Genomic DNA, 18,733 nt, shown 5'->3' on the forward strand with positions numbered 1-18,733 from the left:
GGGTTGTAGGAGAACCAAAGAAGGTGCATTTTGGTAATGCCAAGGCAATTGCTAGAAGCTATTCACTGACCCTCTGCATTTTGGGGCTGTAAAGCTAAACCATTTGGCAATCAAGGAGAAAATAGATGAGCTGGTAATTATCACAAAGGCTCAGGAATACCTTGCACTTTTTAACGTGTAATTTGGGACCTTTGGGCAAGGCACAGTAAAGTGCCAGCCTTTATAACTGCTGTATATATATGTTTACAGTGGACTTGTTTCTGATTGCTATGCTGACCGAAGTGGCATCCCCTGACAAGTGCGCTCAGCAAGAAGTATTTTCTTACAAACTTCTGATTTTTGGCACCTATGGCTTCCTGATTTTTCTGCATTAATCAGGGAAGGTGGTAGAGAGAGATCCTGCTTCAAGCTAATAGAAGAAATTGCGAGCCAAGAGGAAAGGAACACACAGTAAACTTTGCACAATTGTTCTGAACAACTGCAATTAAAAAAAAAAAAGTCATTAATCTTGATGCCGAGGGGTTTATAAGTCTCTCTGGAAACTGATGCATGCTGGGCAAGAATGCTTGGCTTTGTGATATGGTTTTGTTACTTTGTGCAGCACATGACCGAGACTGGCGTTTTTTTCTTCCTCCCAGCTCTTCTGTGGATTTAAGTCCCAGCAGCAGGGCAGAAGGCAGAGATGATGGGGAAACACTGAAAAAAAGCCCCAAATGTTGAACTTGTGTTGCAAAGCAGAGCCCTATCATGTGTTGATTGCATTTTGTTGGTCGTTCTTCGTCCTGCCTCATTTGCCGTGCTATCTGCAGATGGTGCATTGCCTCGTCATGACGGCAGTAGAGCTTGTGGGGCCCCCCAAATGCATTGGAATTTGGGATGCTGCTTTGATAAAGAAATTACAACGTGCTTGTTCTTAAACAGAAGAGGAAGGTGTCAAGTGGTACAAACCAAATGGTCCTCTGCTTATAGTCAAAATCTTTGTTTATCTCTGGGCTGGTCATGCCTAAGCCCTGTCCCAAAGTGAGGTGTGCATCACATTTCAGAGGAACATGCTTAGCTTTCACCTGATAACCCTTTGCAGCCCAGAATAGTTGTTCTCTTTAGGTGCTACTGCCTTAGAAATACTCAGAGCTGTCAAGAGATAAAGGCAGTTGCATGCTCTTCAGAGATGAAACAGCAATTGAGAGGGAGAGTGAGGAAGTATCACTGCCAGTTTTCAACAAGAGAGACTTCCCAGTGGCTAACAAAATGGCTTTCAGTGATGCATTGCAGAGATCAGCTGATAAAGCACGCTTTACTGCATTACAGAAGAGTCTTTCCATCCCAGTAGACTGATTTGTCTCAAGTATACCTCTGTCAGTGCCAGCAATGAATGAGTTGTTAAAATGCATTCATATTAAACCAATCGGGATGTTCCAATTAATTCCTCAAATACAAATGGGCAGGACTACAGTTTAAGTGTAGAGTACTTTCTTTCCTTTTGAGCAAAGACATTTATTTAAAGTCTTGCTGAAACAGTTTAAAGCAGCCTCCTTGTTATTAGGGACTACATTTTGGGCACCCACAGAGGGGTAACTTGATTTATCTTGCACTGTGTAAAGGTGAAAGGAATTGCATAAAGGGAGGAAAAAAAAATCATGATGTTAAGTTGATCTCAGCTCCCTAGTACAGAGTTAGAAAGGAGGAGAGTGATTAGCTTCATGATGGTTGTGCTGAAATCCATTGCTAAGTGACTAGTCTTCAATGTGCTAACAACTACTAGGAAGAAGGGAAGTTTGAGAAGAATGGAATATTTCTGTAGAAAAAGACATATTTTTCTATGCAACTCACTTTCTTCATATTGAACCAAAGCTGATTTTCATATGAATATTATTCTTTTGTTAACATACTTTCTACAAATACTATCATTTCTTTGTCAAGAGTAATGACATACCTGCCTGCATACATACTGAGCATGCAATTTTATGCTTGTTAGACTTTGAATGGTGGGAACAGTGGTGGCATGGGATTTGTAATGAAATTATTGTCTGCCAGCCTTGTTATAAGTGTCATTAGCTGTCATCAATTGTAAAACATTTTGGGCTAGTTAAAGAGTGGAAACAGTAGAGTTTTAACACTTAGTGTTGAACATCTTCTCATAGCAAATGCCTAATAGTAGTAGGTGGACACTTCATTACTTGTTGTTTCCCTTCATAGAAATCCCACTTTTCCCTCTTTCAGTAATGCAAGAGAGAAGAGCTGAGGCATAATGATTTCTTTTTAAGAAGGCAGCACTGTGACACGTAGTATCACAATCCGACGTTGATTCAACAGTGACTCAAAGCAAAGAATGCTCCAACCTGAGTCATCCACAGCATCTCCTACAGCCGGTCCTTATGTTCATCTCGGTGGGTTCCCGTGCAGGCTTGGCCTGCAGACAGTGCTGTTTGGTTTGAGGTCACAATTCACGTGGGACAGGCACCGTGCTGACATTTTAAGAGGCTGGGAAATGGTCTCTAAGTAGAGGCAGCGGATGGCACTGGGAGAAGTAGATGTTATTCTCTTTCCAGCAGCAATAGCAGTTTGTAGTATCTGTGGTGCGAAACGTGACTGGTGCTTAGGGACGTGGTTTAGTGGTGGAATTGGCAGTGTTAGGTTTATGGTTGGACTCGATGATCTTAAAGGTCTTTTCCAACCTAAATGATTATTCAGGATTTTTAATGCCACTGAAGAAGCCTGCAAGTAAGGTCAATATTTTTTGTGTTCCCTGCTCAGTCTGTCATAGTATGGTTTAGGGCGTCAATCTTCTACAGCTTATTCCATGCAGTTTGCTTAACGTTGCAGCTGAATATATTTCCAAATAATATCAAGTTGCATAATGACTGTGGTCTGGTTAGTGTGAATTAATGGTCCGTAATGATAGCAAGAATGGGAAAGGCTGCAGAATTGGTTTCAGAAAGTAATATTATGTGGGGACAAATTGCTGTAGTGTGTGTGGTAGGTTTTGGTGGTGTTTGTTTAGTTTGCATTTCAATGGTTTGATGTTATTTGCAATATGAATGTTTATACAAGTAGTTAGCAAGTAAAGCCCAACTGCTGGTATTTCATCTGCTTTATCCTAGAGCAGTTTCCTACTGGGGACTGTGCATGTATTGTTGTACAACCGTAGCTGCGCACCCAAGATTTCATTTTACAGCCTTGTAACAGAGACCCAGTGCACAGGCACAGCACTGCCACTTCCAGTCGCGATGCCAAAGCTCTTTCCCATGCAAGAGGTTTTATTAATTCATAAAGTTAGTAAATAATTGTGCAGAACTCTGGATTCTTCTCCGCAGAGAAAACTCTGCAGTTTTCCAGGTACTTCCCAAACATCTGCCTTCCAGTTTTGAACTCAGAAGAATTTTCACAGTTCTGCTAGGAAAGCTCATGTAACAGCCGTGCAATTAGGGGTTGCCATTGCAGGTGGATCCCCAGCTAATAGCAACGGGGATTCTGCTCCTCAAGGCATTGGGAAAGGGCTGCATTGTCCCTTCCTACTGCCTGTTGCCAACAGCAAACACCTCACTCTAAGGTATACAAATACATGTCAAACGTGAGAGTTCATGAATCATCGCTGGAAAGGAATAATAATTGATAGAGGACTTAGTGTGATGAAATCGGTCTTTTAAATAGCTTGCAGAAGGGCTAAGTGCTATCAAAATCCCGCAATTAATGTCAGTCCTTTGAGCATGGTTTGGTGAACAGTAAACGCATTTTTCCATTTGTTTTGCAGAGAAAGTGGGTGAGTTCTTGTGGTTTGAAGAACTGTCTTGTATTCAAAGACTGAGTAATAAATTTCTAATTTGTTTTCCCCTTACTCATGTCTGACATTCGCTTGACCTCCTGCCACCGCTTGTTTCCACTCTTTCATTAAGACTGCTTTAAGAGAGTCTGTGAGTCTTTTTAACAGCATAATAGAGCTGTCTCAATATATTTCCTCCTACAGAATCATAGAACAGTTTGGGTTGGAAGCGACCTTAAAGATCGTCTAGTTCCACCTCCCCTGACATGGGCAGGGACACCTTCCACCAGACCAGGTTGCTCAAAGCCCCATCCAACCTGGCCTTGAACACTTCCATGGATGGGGCATCCACAGCTTCTCTGGGCAACCTGTTCCAGTGTCTCACCACTCTCACCGTGACAAATTTCTTCCTTACATCTGATCTAAATCTACTCTCTTTCAGTTTAAAGCCATTACCCCTTGTCCTATCACTACATGACCTTCTAAAAAGTCCCTCTCGAGCTTTCTCGTAGGCCCCCTTTACGTACTGGAAGGCTGTTATAAGGTGTTCCCGGAGCCTTCTCTTCTCCAGGCTGAACAACCCCAGCTCTTTCAGACCCCAGCCCCAACTGTCTTCATAGGAGAGGTGCTCCAGCCCTCTGATCATGTTCATGGCCCTCCTCTGGACCCACTCGCACAGGTCCACGTCTTTCTTATGCTGGGGGCCCTACAGCTGAACACAGTACTTCAGGTGGGGGTCTCATGAGAGTGGAGTAGAGGGGGAGAATCACCTCCTGCGACTCTTCTTTTGATGCAGCCGAGGATACAGTTGGCTTTCTGGCTTGCGAGCGCACATTGCCAGGTCATGTTGAGCTTCTTGTCAGCCAACACCCCCAAATCCTTCTCAGGGCTGCTCTCAATCCATTCTCTGCCCAGCCTGTATTTGTGCTTGGGATTGCCCTGACCCATGTGCAGGACCTTGCACTTGGCCTTGTTGAACTTCATGAATATTTATGAAAATGTGTAGTGCTTTAATGGCAATACTGTAATTCCTTTGGGGTTGCTATGCAGTGATAAAATGCGATTCCAGCAGTCTTGACCGATAAGTCAAGATCATCCAAGAGGTGCCACGAAACTTAAGTGCTGGGACAATTTCTTCTTGCAGCCAAGACTGGAGTCAGAAGAGCTTTTGCAGTGAGCTGTAGAATACTTGGTTTTAATTCTTCATACAAAATTCTCCCTAGGTTCTTTTGGCATAGACTGGTGCAGGGGGTTGATCCTCCCCAGGTGTGGGACTTTGCACTTCTTCCCCTTGTTGAACTGCATGAGAACTGCCAGCCTATTTCTGCAGCCTGTCAAGATAAACAGCTAGTTGCACTGAATTAGTCAAAAGAAATACCAGAACTTGCTTGTGTTCTGTAATCATTGTTTGGAATGGAGTGGGTAATTTCATAAAGGGAAAAATCATAAATAAATTTGTTAATTCTTTTGGAAACACTACAATAGCTAATATAGTAAACACACAGTGAATTGTCCTTGCTGATAATTGTGTGAGAGCTTTCACTGAAAAAATGCACTAATATCAGACTTTGGTAGTCTGTAGGTATCCCTCTGTGTCAGATCATAGAGTGCAGCACAATTTGCATTGTGTGTGCTGTTTGTAAACCTAAATGTGGAAGGTCACAGGTGTGATCTCAGGGGAGTTTCATGCAGGTTTGGCTGAAGTGGTCATGAGGTGTTGTAAGCCCTTGCAATGGTTTCACACCCCTCTTGAAAGCTGCCTTGTGATGAAAGAAAGTGGCTATCACCTCTATGTTACACCAGTGTAAGTAGAATCATAGAATCATCATAGAATGTTCATAGACCTTGAGTGTTTCCAGGGAGGGGGCATTGACCACCGATCTGGGCAACCTGTTCCAGTGTCTCACCACCCTCATCGTAAAAAATTTATTCCTTATATCTAGTCTGAATCTACCCTCTTAATTTAAAACTATTGCCCCTTGTCCTATCGCAACAAGCCCTACTAAAAAATTTGTCCCCATCTTTCTTCTAAGCCTCCTTTAAGTATTGAAAGACGGCAATGAGGTCTCCCTCGAGCCTTCTCTTCTCCAAGCTGAACAACCCCAACTGTCTCAGCTTGTCCTCACAAGAGAGGTGTTCCAGCCCTCGGATCATCTTCGTGGCCTCCTCTGGACCCGCTCAAGCAGGTCCATGTCTTTCCTGTACCAAGGACCCCAGAGCTGGGATCTCATCAGAGCGGAGTAAAGGGGCAGAATCCCCTCCCTCAACCTGTTGGCCACAAGAAGGAAATGCAAATTCAGTGCTAAGAGTTTTGTCGCAAAGTCCTTTGTCTGAGGGCTGCCACAAAGTTGAGTTTGTTGTATTTCATGCAGCTGCCGTGTGAGCATCGCTTCAGTGGAAGTCAGACAACCCTGTCGCTTGTCTTTTATGCAAAGCAGCGGTATCTGTCTCTGAAGCCTGCAGGGAGATGTGCCGTCTTTCGCAGGTACGTTTATCGGGATGCCGCAGCTCCCAGCACTGCGGCACTTCGGCAGTATGCCATTCGTAATTGACCCCTTTTTGCTATTTTTAGCATCGGTGCCTTAGATCGCTGGCTTCTACACAGAGACTCGTGGAGCTTTGGGCAATCCCTTCTCCCTCAGTGTTAACAGCAATTGCACTAACAAAGCTTCATGTCAAGGGTTTTACATAGGCATGTGTCGGGGTTTAACCCCAGCCAGCAACTAAGCACCCCAGCTGAAACCAGGACAGCATGCAAGACTGCATACCTCTTTTTTTTTTTTTTTTTCTTTTTTTTCTTCTCTTTTTTTTTCTGCCTTTCTTCCTTTTTTCTGCCTTTCTTCCTTTTCTGCCTTCCTTTTTTCTGCCTTCCTTTTTTCTGCCTTCCTTTTTTCTGCCTTCCTTTTTTCTGCCTTTTTTCTTCCTTCCTTTTTTTCTTCCTTCCTTTTCTATTTCCTTCCTTTTTTTCTTCCTTCCTTTTCTATTCACTTCCTTTTTTTCTTCCTTCCTTGTTGTTCAGAAAACTGTTTTAGAAGGCATCACAGTTTGTTGTGATGACAGGAAACTAAACTCACCTTAGAAATTAGGACCATGCCGGAGTGACTGGATTAGGCAAGACTGCAGAATGCGCAGGGATGCTTCATTGCGTATCCAAATACTTGATGTTAAATGAGTGAGGGGCAATTAACCCTACTCCAAATATTAACTGTCCATATCAGAATGAAGTTATACACTATGGAGACTTAAGACCCTTGACTCATCTTCCCATCCTCTTTACCCAGAGAGGGATATTTTATGGCATTTTATGTTACAGTGGTTAAAGTATGTCTAGAAACTATCCACGAAAGGTCTACCCAGGCCCTTCTAATAAGATGATTTTGGTTTAAGCAGCAAAAGTTTCCCTTTTCAGTGTCATAAAGAGCCATTTGTGGTTTTTATTGTCTTGTAAAATATGTCACCAAATTGCTTCAAGACTATCCTAAAATAAAAACTCCAACAATCTCTTTGAGGAGTTGAGAGAGTCTTAAAGCTGGAGCTGTGATTTTCTTTGGAGGTTGGTGCATGGTGTTTTACACAGTCCTCTGCTTCTATCATGCCTCTTTTCCTAAATTTCGAGACACTCAAAGAGCAGTATTTTTGCTTTGATAAAAGGCTTCAACTTTTCCACCTCCTGGTGGGGAAGTTCTGACTTGCCATTTCTGACATGGAGCTACAAACTTTTCATGATTTTGCTGGCATTAATCCACCAGACCCAATGGGGCTAAGGACCTGTTCCATCAGGGATCTAACTTGCCTTTCCTGAGTAAGAAGGTGTGATCTAAACTGTACAGCATTTTTCTACTATGATCATTATGTCCTTCCCTCGGAAGGAATATTTTTGAGCAGTTGTCTTGGTTGTTTAACATTAATTATGCTTGTTTGTTTATCTTAAGAATTGAAAGAATCGATGTCCCAAAAAAATGCATGTTCATCTGAAATTCACTGTCCATCAGAACAACATGCTTTATGTATTTCCAAGAGTTTTGTTGTCAAATAGGGGCTGTTAAGAGTCAGATAATCTCAAACAGTCCTTGCTCTAGTGGGAATGATAGGAAAACTCTCTGTGATTCTCCCAGATTTTCAGCGGTCCCCAGGGAGGTGCTGCTCTTGCTAACAGAGCATCGCCTGCAGCGTGACATTCAGATCAGCCGAAGGTGGAACTGTTTGTCCACCAAATTCCCCAGTACAAGCAGCAGGTGGTGAAGCCAGGGAGATAAAAACCAATACGATTTTATGTGTACTGAAACACTTTGCTAGGTACAATGTGCTAGGACTTGGCGGTGGGATGTGTTGCAATTCATAATAGATCTTCCAATAAAGAATGAATGCTTCTAATTGCTAATATTGGCTGTGTCTGAGTGTAGCCTCTGTGAAAGACATAGAGCGTGGCTAAGAATAGCTCGTTTATCAGTGTGGCCACTCTGAAGTAGCATTACCTCCAGACTCTCTGCACCAGAAGCTGCTCTACCCTTAAATAAAACATCAATACATAATTCACTCCCCGCTTTTCATCAGGTACATCTTCAGGAGACCTTGGACCATTCATCAAAACCCACAGGAGCTATTTCTGTTCCCTAATTTACATTGGTGTCCTGGCTACCTCAACCACAGATTTAATGGCTCCAGTTCAGGATTTTCGGGGGCGGGGTGGGGAAGATCAGCACAGCTCATCATGAGCTCTCTGGCCCTTAGAGAAAGGAAAGAGAGAGACAGAGACAGAGGGAGTGCAGATACTCACACAATAAATCCATAAAGCACTTAACCTTTTGTTGGTAATTCCTTCTATACCTTCCTCAGTATATGGTATGCACTAAAGTTTAGGAAATGGGACAGAAACTAGTTGGGGGGGGGGGAGGCAATGGGATGACAAAACCAACAACAACTACAAAACCACAAAACAAACAAACAGAAAAAATTATTTTCAGGTTCGCTAACACACTTGACGGATGACTGAAGTAGGTAAGGCAAAAATGAATGTGGAGATGAAAGTTATTGCTATGCTTTTACTTCTGGTTTTCTTATTCTGCACCTCTATAGTGGGGATTGGAAAAGTGATTTTTGTGCATTATAAATACACTTCCCCAGTGCCATCCACCTGAGGAGTGGCAGGCAATAACCGTGCACAGGTGGATGTTATTTGTGCCACGTTCTGGTGAAAAAGGAAAACGCAAATGAGTTCACCTGCATAGTTGATGTGTCTGAAGAATAATGCCAGGAAAAAGAATAAATATTCTATATTTTGTTATTTTTAACATTAGATGGTTTGGTTTTCCTTTTATGCTGTGAACTAGATTTAAAAAAAAAATTACAAAAAAAATCCTAGGATTAATATTAATTATGGTATTAATATTAATTATGGTAATTTGGGGTTGGACAAATGCTGGCTACCAGATTTGCAGCTAATCTGCTCTGTGCTCAAGTGTGTCTGGAGATTTACTTCCAGTGGTCTTGGAAAAGAAAAAAAAAAAAAAGAAGGAAAATTAACAAGATACTTCTTAAACACTTACTGGAAGTGTTTCTTGCTCACCTACAGGTAAGGCAAGTAACACTAAATTAAGCACATTATTAATTGTTGGTAAATTAAAAAGACTTTTTTTCCAATGTAGTGGTTAACTCTGGATCAGAAAAGGATAATCATAAAGCTTCCCTCAAGAAAAAGCTTTTGTTTTTTTCTTCTAAGGATGCTGATGGCGAGCCCCTGTCTTGTGCAGCAACCAGGTCGTCACAGCAGTCTGACAGTCAAACAATCTGCGTTTGAAATATGTCAGAGCACAGTCTGCTCATCTCGGCCAGACTCAACAGTGGATAGCCTCTGCTGAAATATCTCCTGTATCAGATTTAATTTTGTTTGTTGGAAAAGCAATGCTTGGGTGGATGAAATGTCTCGGACTGTGTTTCTCTGTGATGAGGGTGCAAGGTATGAAATAGCTATTTCTAATACCTAGTCTCTATTTGCCACGCTCTCTATATCAAAATTTCTGTGCCGTAGGGAGCCAAGGTCTCTCTCGGACAGACCTGAGTATGATCAGAAGCTGATGCAGCTGCAGCTTTTGTATTCAGGGTACTGTGTGAGGCCAGTGCCGAGCAATTAAATGGTGTAGATAAGAGAATAACAGATTTAGCAAGCCTTTAGTGCATGCTCAAAAATAGCAGGAAGACGTTTCTTTGAACAGGCAAAGGCGGAGGTGATGACGGTATTAGACATGGCATACATCTGGGCGTAGAATAGTTGGCAATGATGTTCAACACGTGAGTCAGGAACCCCATTCACTGGAGAATGAACCAAAAAAACAGACGTAGGTACACCCCTTAAACCCCACGGAAAGATGCAGATGAATGCCAAATAGATGCAGCTTAAACAAGTATAGGCTGGAAACCATGTGCTTGAATATATGTTGCTAATAATTCCAGTAAAATGAATAGCTAGGTGCAAGAAAAGGAAACAGATTACACTGAAATAAGTATGCTTTGTGTTGGAGAAAGGTGCCATTCCCCAGTAAAGGCACTTGACAAAGGACCATTTTTTGGAAGATGGAGTTTCTTCCTTAAAGCTGGTTAAACAGTGTCTTTACGCATCATTATTCACACAGTGTGTGTTTTGCAGAGTGTAAGAAATCTCTATACCACGGTATCAATTTAAAGCTGTTGAAAATGTTATATTTACAGCAGAGGCAACCTGAATTCCTTCCAACAGAACAAAGTTAATAGGCCAATAGCTGCGAATTGCTGGAATTAAATATCCCTTCCTTTAAATGCCATTTCGACTACAAATGATAGGTAGTGGTCACCTAGTAATGTTTTGCTGTAGGAAAACAGAAAAAAAACCTGTCTCTGCACATATTTTTAACATGACCCCCCTGTTGCAGGTCCCTCCCAACTGGAAGTATTCTATTCTATAGGTCTTCATTACTTTGCAATTAAATGACTACCTCAACCGATTTTTTTTTTTTTTTTGCATGAACTTTAAGCTGCAACCGTGCAGATGGTAATTGAGGAAATGAGTCAATAAGCAACAGTTCAGAGAAATTTTTTTTCCTGCATGTCCTACATCCGTGGGTAGTCTTATAAGCATGAAATTTATTTCTTTTACTGCCTTCTGTTGAGGTGGTGTGGATTAAACTGTCTTTAAAAATACTACTGTATTACCATGCAGTCAGGTATGTTCCTGATGCAGTTTTTAGGTGATAGTGCCAAACCTGCTTTTACCAAGAATCCAGAGCAACAGCAGTAATTCACTTATATGCAGTTTTTCTTTACAAGTCACCCTTTCTTTGCGATGGTTATATAGTTTGTAAGAGTAGTTGTACTATGTTCATTGTTGGCTTTAAAATCATTCATTTTAGTGCCATGGTTTCACATTAGTAACATTTAATTTTTTTTTTTTTAACAGAATAATGGTTTAAGTGAGGTGGTTTTGTCCTGGTTTCTTACAACCCAGATGGCAGTTAATCCATTAATGTTGCATTAATATTTGCTAATGACAAAACAAGGGAATTACAATATTGCACAGCAGCCTGGTTTTGGATAGTTGTGCATCCATTAATCATTTGTACCTAGCAGAAGTGAAAAGATGGAGCCATTAGAGGCAAGAAGGGTTCAGAGCATAGGACAGAGTGACAGTGGAAATCGGTTTCTTAAAAAAGGAAATACTTGGAAGATAAAGCTTGTAGTGGACTATATTAAATATTATAAAAGCTGTTGAGAAAAAATTAATCAGGAAGCAAGACATTACTAAGAGGATGTTTATTAGAAAAAAATTGTAAGTATAAAGTGAACTTGCTTTGTGCAAACTCTACTGTAGTATTTGTTTTCCTAGCTCTGTTGTTCTTAACAGAAAATGTATCATTTTCTGCATAGAACTGACAGTCTTAAATATAAAAAGCGACATTTGGAATTGGAGTTTGAAACCAGCACTAAAAATCAGACAGGCAGAGGCTACAGTTTGTAGAGCTACAGCTGAAATGTGAAAAACGTGGAGGTTCTCATGGTTATTAGGTCACAGGATAACAGAGGTGGGAAGAAGTCCGAGGGTCTGTAGTCCCATCTCCTGCTGAAAGCAGGGTCAGCTCTGGCATCACGGCTTTGTCCAGTCACCTCATCCCAAAATGGAGGTCCCACAACCTTTCCAGACAAACTGCTTCCAGAAGATTTTTTTTCCTCATCTCCAGCTTCAACCTTAATTGTATTAATTTCTGCCCCTTGTCTTTTGATCTCCCATCATGAACCGCTGTGATGAGCCTGGCTCCATCTTCCTGATAAACTCCTCGGAGGTACAAGAAGGTTCCTACGACAGGGTCCACCAAAGCCTTCTCTTCTCCAGGCTGATTAAGCCCTGTCCTCTCCGCCTCTCATAGTGTCTGTGCTCTAACCATTCAGAGGTTTTGGAGAGGGTTTGGTTGATTGGGTTGTCTCTTTTTTGTTTACTTTTTACAAAATACTTTGCAGTTGCAGAGACTTGGTCAGAATTGCATACGACTAAAGATTAACCTCTAACAAATGAATATGTAGCAATGGTTAAGAGGTTTAGACTGAGTTTCATGCTCTCTGAATTGAAGTAATAATACTGTATAAGCAATGGATTGATTTTAATAACTTTTTTCCCCTCTGTCGAGCTTTAAATTTGATCTAACCAAACTGATTTCCAGACTCTGCAACTGTGATACTGTAATTCTGTATCTCAAAGATCTGTTGCCCTGTAGAGGTGCTCTAGCTCGTGGAAATCATTAAAGTGAAACAAACCAAGCCAACAAAAAACAAATAAACAAACAAAAAAACCCCACTAAACCCACAAACCTACCGTAAGATTCTGCTGACTTAGAGCAAATTGTGTTCTTGTAACCAAAAGCTTTGGTAGTCTCTTTTACAGATAGCTGACTCAGCAGATTATGTTGTCCCCAACTTTGTGCTAAACTGAGGATGATGTCTTGTGTTGCATTGCTTGTGCTCAAAGGCAGGGGTTGATTATTTTTACACTGCATTTACCCACTATATGAAGGAATTGTCACGTGGAACTAACTTTAATCAGCTGTGATCTCTAGTGTGCTAGAACTTAGATGTGAAGTACAACTACATGGGCTCATTTGCAAAACGACCACTGCCCTTCTTTTGGAGTAGGATTCGCCAGCTAGAGTTTGGAATTGGGTTGTACCAGGGCACTCTCACAAAACACATAGTTTGAGTCCTTTACATTGCAGATTGGGAGTTTTCGCCTTTGTTGTTTCTTGAGTCACTACACTTAGCAATTTTCCAGCCAGCTGGAGGTAAAGTAGAAATGAAAATCTACCCTTGGTATAGGAGGCAAGCACTTCAAGTACAATGGGAAATAACCTGGCATACATGAGATTTCACAGAGATAATTTCATTGACCAAACGCATGTGCAATTACGAAATTTATTTTTCTAAAGCTGCTACCTGTGCTGCACAGAAAAAAAAATATATACCTGCTTCTGTGATTGAACACAGCCTTGCTTTTCAGAAGTGCCTTTGAATGTATTTCTCCTTCTTATTCGCTGTAGAAGTTTTAGACCCCTGCCACCTCCTGGGGAAAAAAACCCTTGTCCTTAAAACATGCGTTTCTACAAAAAGCTCACTGCTCGGTACAGGTCAAACTGAGGAGGGGCATAGATGAGCTTGAGGTGTAAGACAAAAAAGTTGTTGGACATCTATAATGGCAAGAAAGTGAGGGGAGCATAATCACAAAGTGAGGAAGTGATATGCAGGTTGAAATGAGGTTCTAGCCCCAGCAAATAGTCAGATGTGTGTAGAGAAAGTTATGTAGATGGTATTTTTAACCTAAAAAATCTTGTATATTTATTTGCTTCCCCCCCACACACATTCCTCTCACCAAGTATCAGCTTCACATCTTGCTTTGTTCCACCTATTAAAGTACAACTGTCAACACTGTTGGTTGGGAAGAGCTGCTAGTAGGTAGATAACCCTGTTAGTGCATCCTGGAGAAGCAGTAGTGATGGACTGTTGCCTCACAGTCAATCTAAGTGTTGCTGTCAGGAAGAAAGTGGAGCCAAACTAGCACAAAACTAGAAGCTCTTAGCTCTAAAAACATCCAAGTTAATATTACCAGTAATTTTATTATTGTCTTGGAAGGTGTTTCCAGTTTGCATGGGCAGACTTGTAATGAAAACTTCAATGTAAACCTATTTCTAATGCCCAATTAAAATACATTTACATGGATTTTTTCTTTTTCCCCCCCCCCCCCCCTCTTTAGGTCTGTTATTTTTCTTACGATGGAAAGGCTGGTTGTCTATCTACTGGTTATTAGCACAGCCGTGAAGGCCATGATGTGTCCCAAAAGATGCATGTGTCAAAACCTGTCTCCATCCTTCACAATTCTCTGTACGAAGACGGGGCTTCTCTTTGTGCCCCCCAGTATTGACAGGAGAACAGCCGAACTAAGGTTAATGGATAACTTTATCACTACACTTAGGAGAAAAGATTTTGCAAACATGACTAATCTAATTCATTTGACACTATCAAGGAATACAATAAGTCAAATCATGCCTTATGCATTTTTTGATCTTAAAGGCCTTCACGCCTTACACTTGGATAGTAATAGACTGACCTACATCAATGAAGATCATTTCAAAGGTTTAATTAACCTTCGACATTTAATACTCAGTAACAATCAATTAAACTATATCTCTCCTGGGTCGTTGGATGACTTTATTGAAACAATTGAAGACCTGGATCTGTCCTACAACAATCTTGTTAACGTTCCTTGGGAAACAATTGCCAAACTTTCTAATGTCAATACAGTCAGTTTGGATCATAATCTCATTGAGTTTGTGCCAGAGGGAATCTTCTCAAACCTTCACAAACTTGCCCGTCTAGACATGACCTCCAACAAGTTGAAAAAGATCCCTCCTGACCCTTTGTTTTCCAGAATACCAGTGTACGCCAAGTCTAAAGGATCTCCGCTCTCATCCCTTGTGCTTAGCTTTGGAGGGAATCCTTTGCACTGCAACTGTGAACTTGTGTGGCTGAGACGTCTCACCAGAGAAGATGATCTAGAAACCTGCGCCTCTCCACCAGAACTGATGGGCAAATACTTTTGGTCTATTAAAGAGGAGGAATTTGTCTGTGAACCCCCAATGATAACGCATCGAACCCCAAAACTAACAGTGACGGAAGGCCAAAGCGTCTCTTTGAAATGCAAAGCTGTTGGCGACCCAGATCCCTACGTTCGCTGGATCTCACCTGATGGGAAGCTGGTCTCTAACACGACTAGGACGATTTCTTATGAGAATGGTACTCTGGATATTTTGGTTACTTCTTTGACTGACAAGGGCACGTTCACCTGCATAGCATCAAATGCTGCGGGAGAGTCGACGGCTCCAGTTGAACTCCTTGTTACCCCATACCCTAACCTTGCTAACAGTACCAACTGCGATAAAGATGCAGAGCCTGGCCCCTCAGATATTCTCATATCTGCCAAGTCCAGCTTTCCAAACGAAACGAAGGCTCAGCAAGAGAAGGTGGTCATGGTTGCTGAGCTGACATCATCTTCTGCTCTTATCCAGTGGCCTTCTCAGCACCACCTCCCTGGGATTCGAATGTACCAGATTCAGTATAACAGTTCTGCTGACGACATACTAGTGTACAGGTAATGCTGCTCACATTCCCATGCTCATACCTCTGTGAAGTAGGCAGTGGAAGTAAGAAAACAGGAGAGCATAGTTTGACATATTCTGTGTAATAAGAGCTATCCTGCAAAGAGTAACTGTAAATGGGGGGATGAGGAGGCAATGGCTGCCTTAGTCTTTGCTCATTAAACTCCTGTTGTTGAGGAGTTACACTATTAAAACTAATAATACATCTGCTTCTGTGCTGCCTCTTGAGGATCTCTAAACTCTTTACAGACATAATTAAGTTTCATAGTCCGGTTTAATGGACCAAGTGATGCTGATGAGCAATATCTTAGTTGTTAACATTTAAGGAAATTGAGAGGGAGATTTTAGTTACCTTTTATGCTGATTAAGTGTAATTATTTTACTTAAAAATATGGGGAAGAGAAAAGAAATCAAGATGCCCAAAGTTGCGAGATGCCCAAAGCAATGTTCTGCCTATATAGCTATGGCCTTACCATGTTAAGCCAAACCTTCAGCCTGTATCAGTTGCTGCGCATTTCCTTTTCTCCACTTTTGTGGTGTCATGTGCATAAAACTCACTGGTATGAATTGGACATCGCATGGAAAGTTTTAGGTTATGTATTTGTGTGGTTTTCACATTTGTCCGCTGGAGTAAAATTTACTTGGGAATAACTATTTAAGTCTCCATGGACAGCATGCAGATTACGTTTATAGCTGTTCCCTCATGCAGGGCTGGTTGACTTTCTGATTATATGCCTTTCTGTTTATAGGCTTTTGTTTGGGATTAACCAGGGGTGGAAGGGATAAGGAGGGGTAGAATGACTTGAAAGTGGGAGCTAGCATTTGATTTGGATTTAGTGTTTCATAATTGTGTGCTTCATAAGGATGATAGCTTCTCTAAACAGAGTGATAATGATTTTTCTAATGAGTGATAATGATTATTTCTAATGTAATGCCACCGGTTGCACTAAAGTTTGGAGTGGAGTAAGTGAAAGGAGAATGATATCTAATAGCTTCAGTAATATACCTGAAAGTCTGGGTTCAAATCTAGTGCTTTGGTAAGCAGTCCCCTAAGGAAAGGAATGCAGGATAGTCATTCTGCTGCGATTCCTATTTCAAATACCTACCATTGCAAGCAAATTATTGTAAAAAAAAAAAAAAAAAGGAACTGTGTATGAAAATGGCATGAAGTCCTTGAAACAGACGTTTCACTTTACAGTCACTTGGGATTTTCAGAAGTCTCGTGTTAAAACGCCCATCCCCAGAGCCTCTTTGAGGAAGGATGCCATCCATCCTCCCGTTGTCACAGCTACGAGCTAGAAAGGAAGCAGGAGGTCTCAGGGTAAGCAAGGGTCTCTTAAGAGGGGGTAGGAGGATGCCTTGTTGGGATCTGACAGGGATGGCGAGGAGCCGGCTGGAAGATGAAGCCTCATTTAATTGTCAGCTGTGACAACGTTTGTGACATTGCTGTTTGAGAGAAGCACAAAGTTGCGAAATGAAGGGAAATGTGAAGCAGAGATGCCTCGATAGCTGTGACTGGGGTTTCTAAAGGGATTTTATTCAGTTCTCCCACTAGAAAGTGAAGTGAAGCAAGCAAAGTGAGAAGCAGCTAGAGCTGGTAGGTGCATCGCAGGCATGGCCAGTAGTTTAAGAGAGGTGTTTAATGGGATTTTTCATCCTTTGCCATAACGGCTGGTCAGCCAATTTGGCAGCCTTCACACAATTGCAGCTATTCATTCTCAGTGAGTTTTAAACTTCCCAAAGTCTCTAAAAATAAATCAGTGACTAGCGTGGTAGCTTGTTAATGAATCTATAGACTTGAATACTGCTGCTGCTGAACGGCCTCGTTCCTAAAGAAGAAATGGGGAAGAATACTATATTTCCATGCCCCTTTCTTAGCCCAGATTCCTGTGAACTGAAACACTCAGGTTGGTAACAAAACCATAAAATACTTGACGCTTCAAATCACAGAGCAGCTATTTCAAATAATACAATGTAATAGACTGTAGCATAATGGGCATCTCAAAGATGAAAATTTGTGCGTTCTCATTCAGTTCCCACAGTGAGTAATCATCAAATATAGATCCTTAAAGGAAGTTTTGTGCTAAAGTGAGAGGAATCATAATTGGGCAGCAATTCTGCATTTGCAGTTATCTGAACAACTGCTACGTCAAGTTATGCTATAGATGTCGGAATTTTTTAAGTTGAGCGTGTTAATGTGCACTGGAGAAACAGGAGCTCCCTGGTTTGTTTGCTGACCCTTTGCATGGTCAAGACGCCTCTCAGACTCCATGTTTCTAGTAAGGTATACAAACATGTCTTTCACGGAGTCAGTCTGTTGATATACGAAGATGTAAATAGATGTGCAGTAGTGTACCCAGCAGTGGCCGTGCTTCAGTGCTGCCAAAGGAGTTTTACAGAAGGTGAAAAGCTTCCTTCTGCCTAGAGGACACTGTGTAATTTATTTCTGGCAGGCGATAGCTTGCTGCCTGGAAAAAGTATTAAGCGGTGCAGGATGCATCAGAAACCTGTCGCTTCTGTCAAGTTGAGCTGTACCATGGGAAAAGCAGTTGCTATGGCAACTTTGCTTTATCTTGCAAATTTAAGTTGCTCCTTTGACTCCTTTATTTTTCCTCATCTTTCCCTTTCCTTCTCCCTCTGGATAGGTAAGTGTGGGTAAGTGTGTGTTAATCTGTGCCCATGCTAGGAGCCTATGGAGGTGAAGGGAGGGAGACGATATTCTTCCTAATTTTACCTTTGGACTGCAATCAAACTATCCGTTGGTGTATGTGAGAATAACGTACATGCCCTGCACATGGTTACACTGCCTGTGTACACTTGCACATAAGTGCACCATAATTGCTCCTTGTTGTTCCCAGTTTGGGAGATTCACAACATATGGCCACACAGCGATTTTCCCAGTGGTGAATGTGGAAAAGAAAATAGGAGTTGTGCTTCTGGCTCTGCCAGTTACTGTTGCCTCAGGTGAGTCACTTAACTCCTCTCTTTCTGTGAAATGGAAACTATCACACTGACCCATCTCCTGGGACAGGGGTTACCAAAATTGAAGGCAGACATTAGCTCTGAAGAAAGAAAATTGCATCAGAGTGAAGCATCTGGCAAGATGAGTAGCAACAATCCACAGTTGGTAAATTAAGGTGCAGGTAGCAATTTGCAGAAAGCATCAGTATTGAAAGTAAGAGCCTTGTTTGGTTTTGGAAGAAAGGTCAGAAACTGTTGTACAGCCATGTATAGAGTGAATCAAGAATTGTAATAGCCACTTTGTGCAGCTTTTCCTTCTCTGAGATATAAACGGATCTGTGTTCTT

General features: G+C 41.6%; 1 protein-coding gene across 2 annotated transcripts in view; it reads left to right on the forward strand.

Moving 5' to 3' along the window:
* Positions 1-18,733, forward strand: part of LOC142027398 (leucine-rich repeat and fibronectin type III domain-containing protein 1-like protein) — a 56,132-nt gene that overhangs the window by 29,669 nt on the left and 7,730 nt on the right. The window contains exons 1-3 of one of the 2 annotated variants that reach the window (XM_075021521.1): positions 6,156-6,245; positions 9,480-9,716; positions 14,025-15,419. In XM_075021521.1, coding sequence (XP_074877622.1) covers positions 9,679-9,716; positions 14,025-15,419 — 1,433 coding nt within the window. In that variant the 5' untranslated portion in view covers positions 6,156-6,245; positions 9,480-9,678. Of the gene's footprint in view, positions 1-6,155; positions 6,246-9,479; positions 9,717-14,024; positions 15,420-18,733 lie in introns of those variants that run through there. The other variant, XM_075021522.1, reaches the window with a different exon arrangement.

Source organism: Buteo buteo, chromosome Z, assembly GCF_964188355.1.
Source record: "Buteo buteo chromosome Z, bButBut1.hap1.1, whole genome shotgun sequence".
Taxonomy (NCBI): domain Eukaryota; kingdom Metazoa; phylum Chordata; class Aves; order Accipitriformes; family Accipitridae; genus Buteo; species Buteo buteo.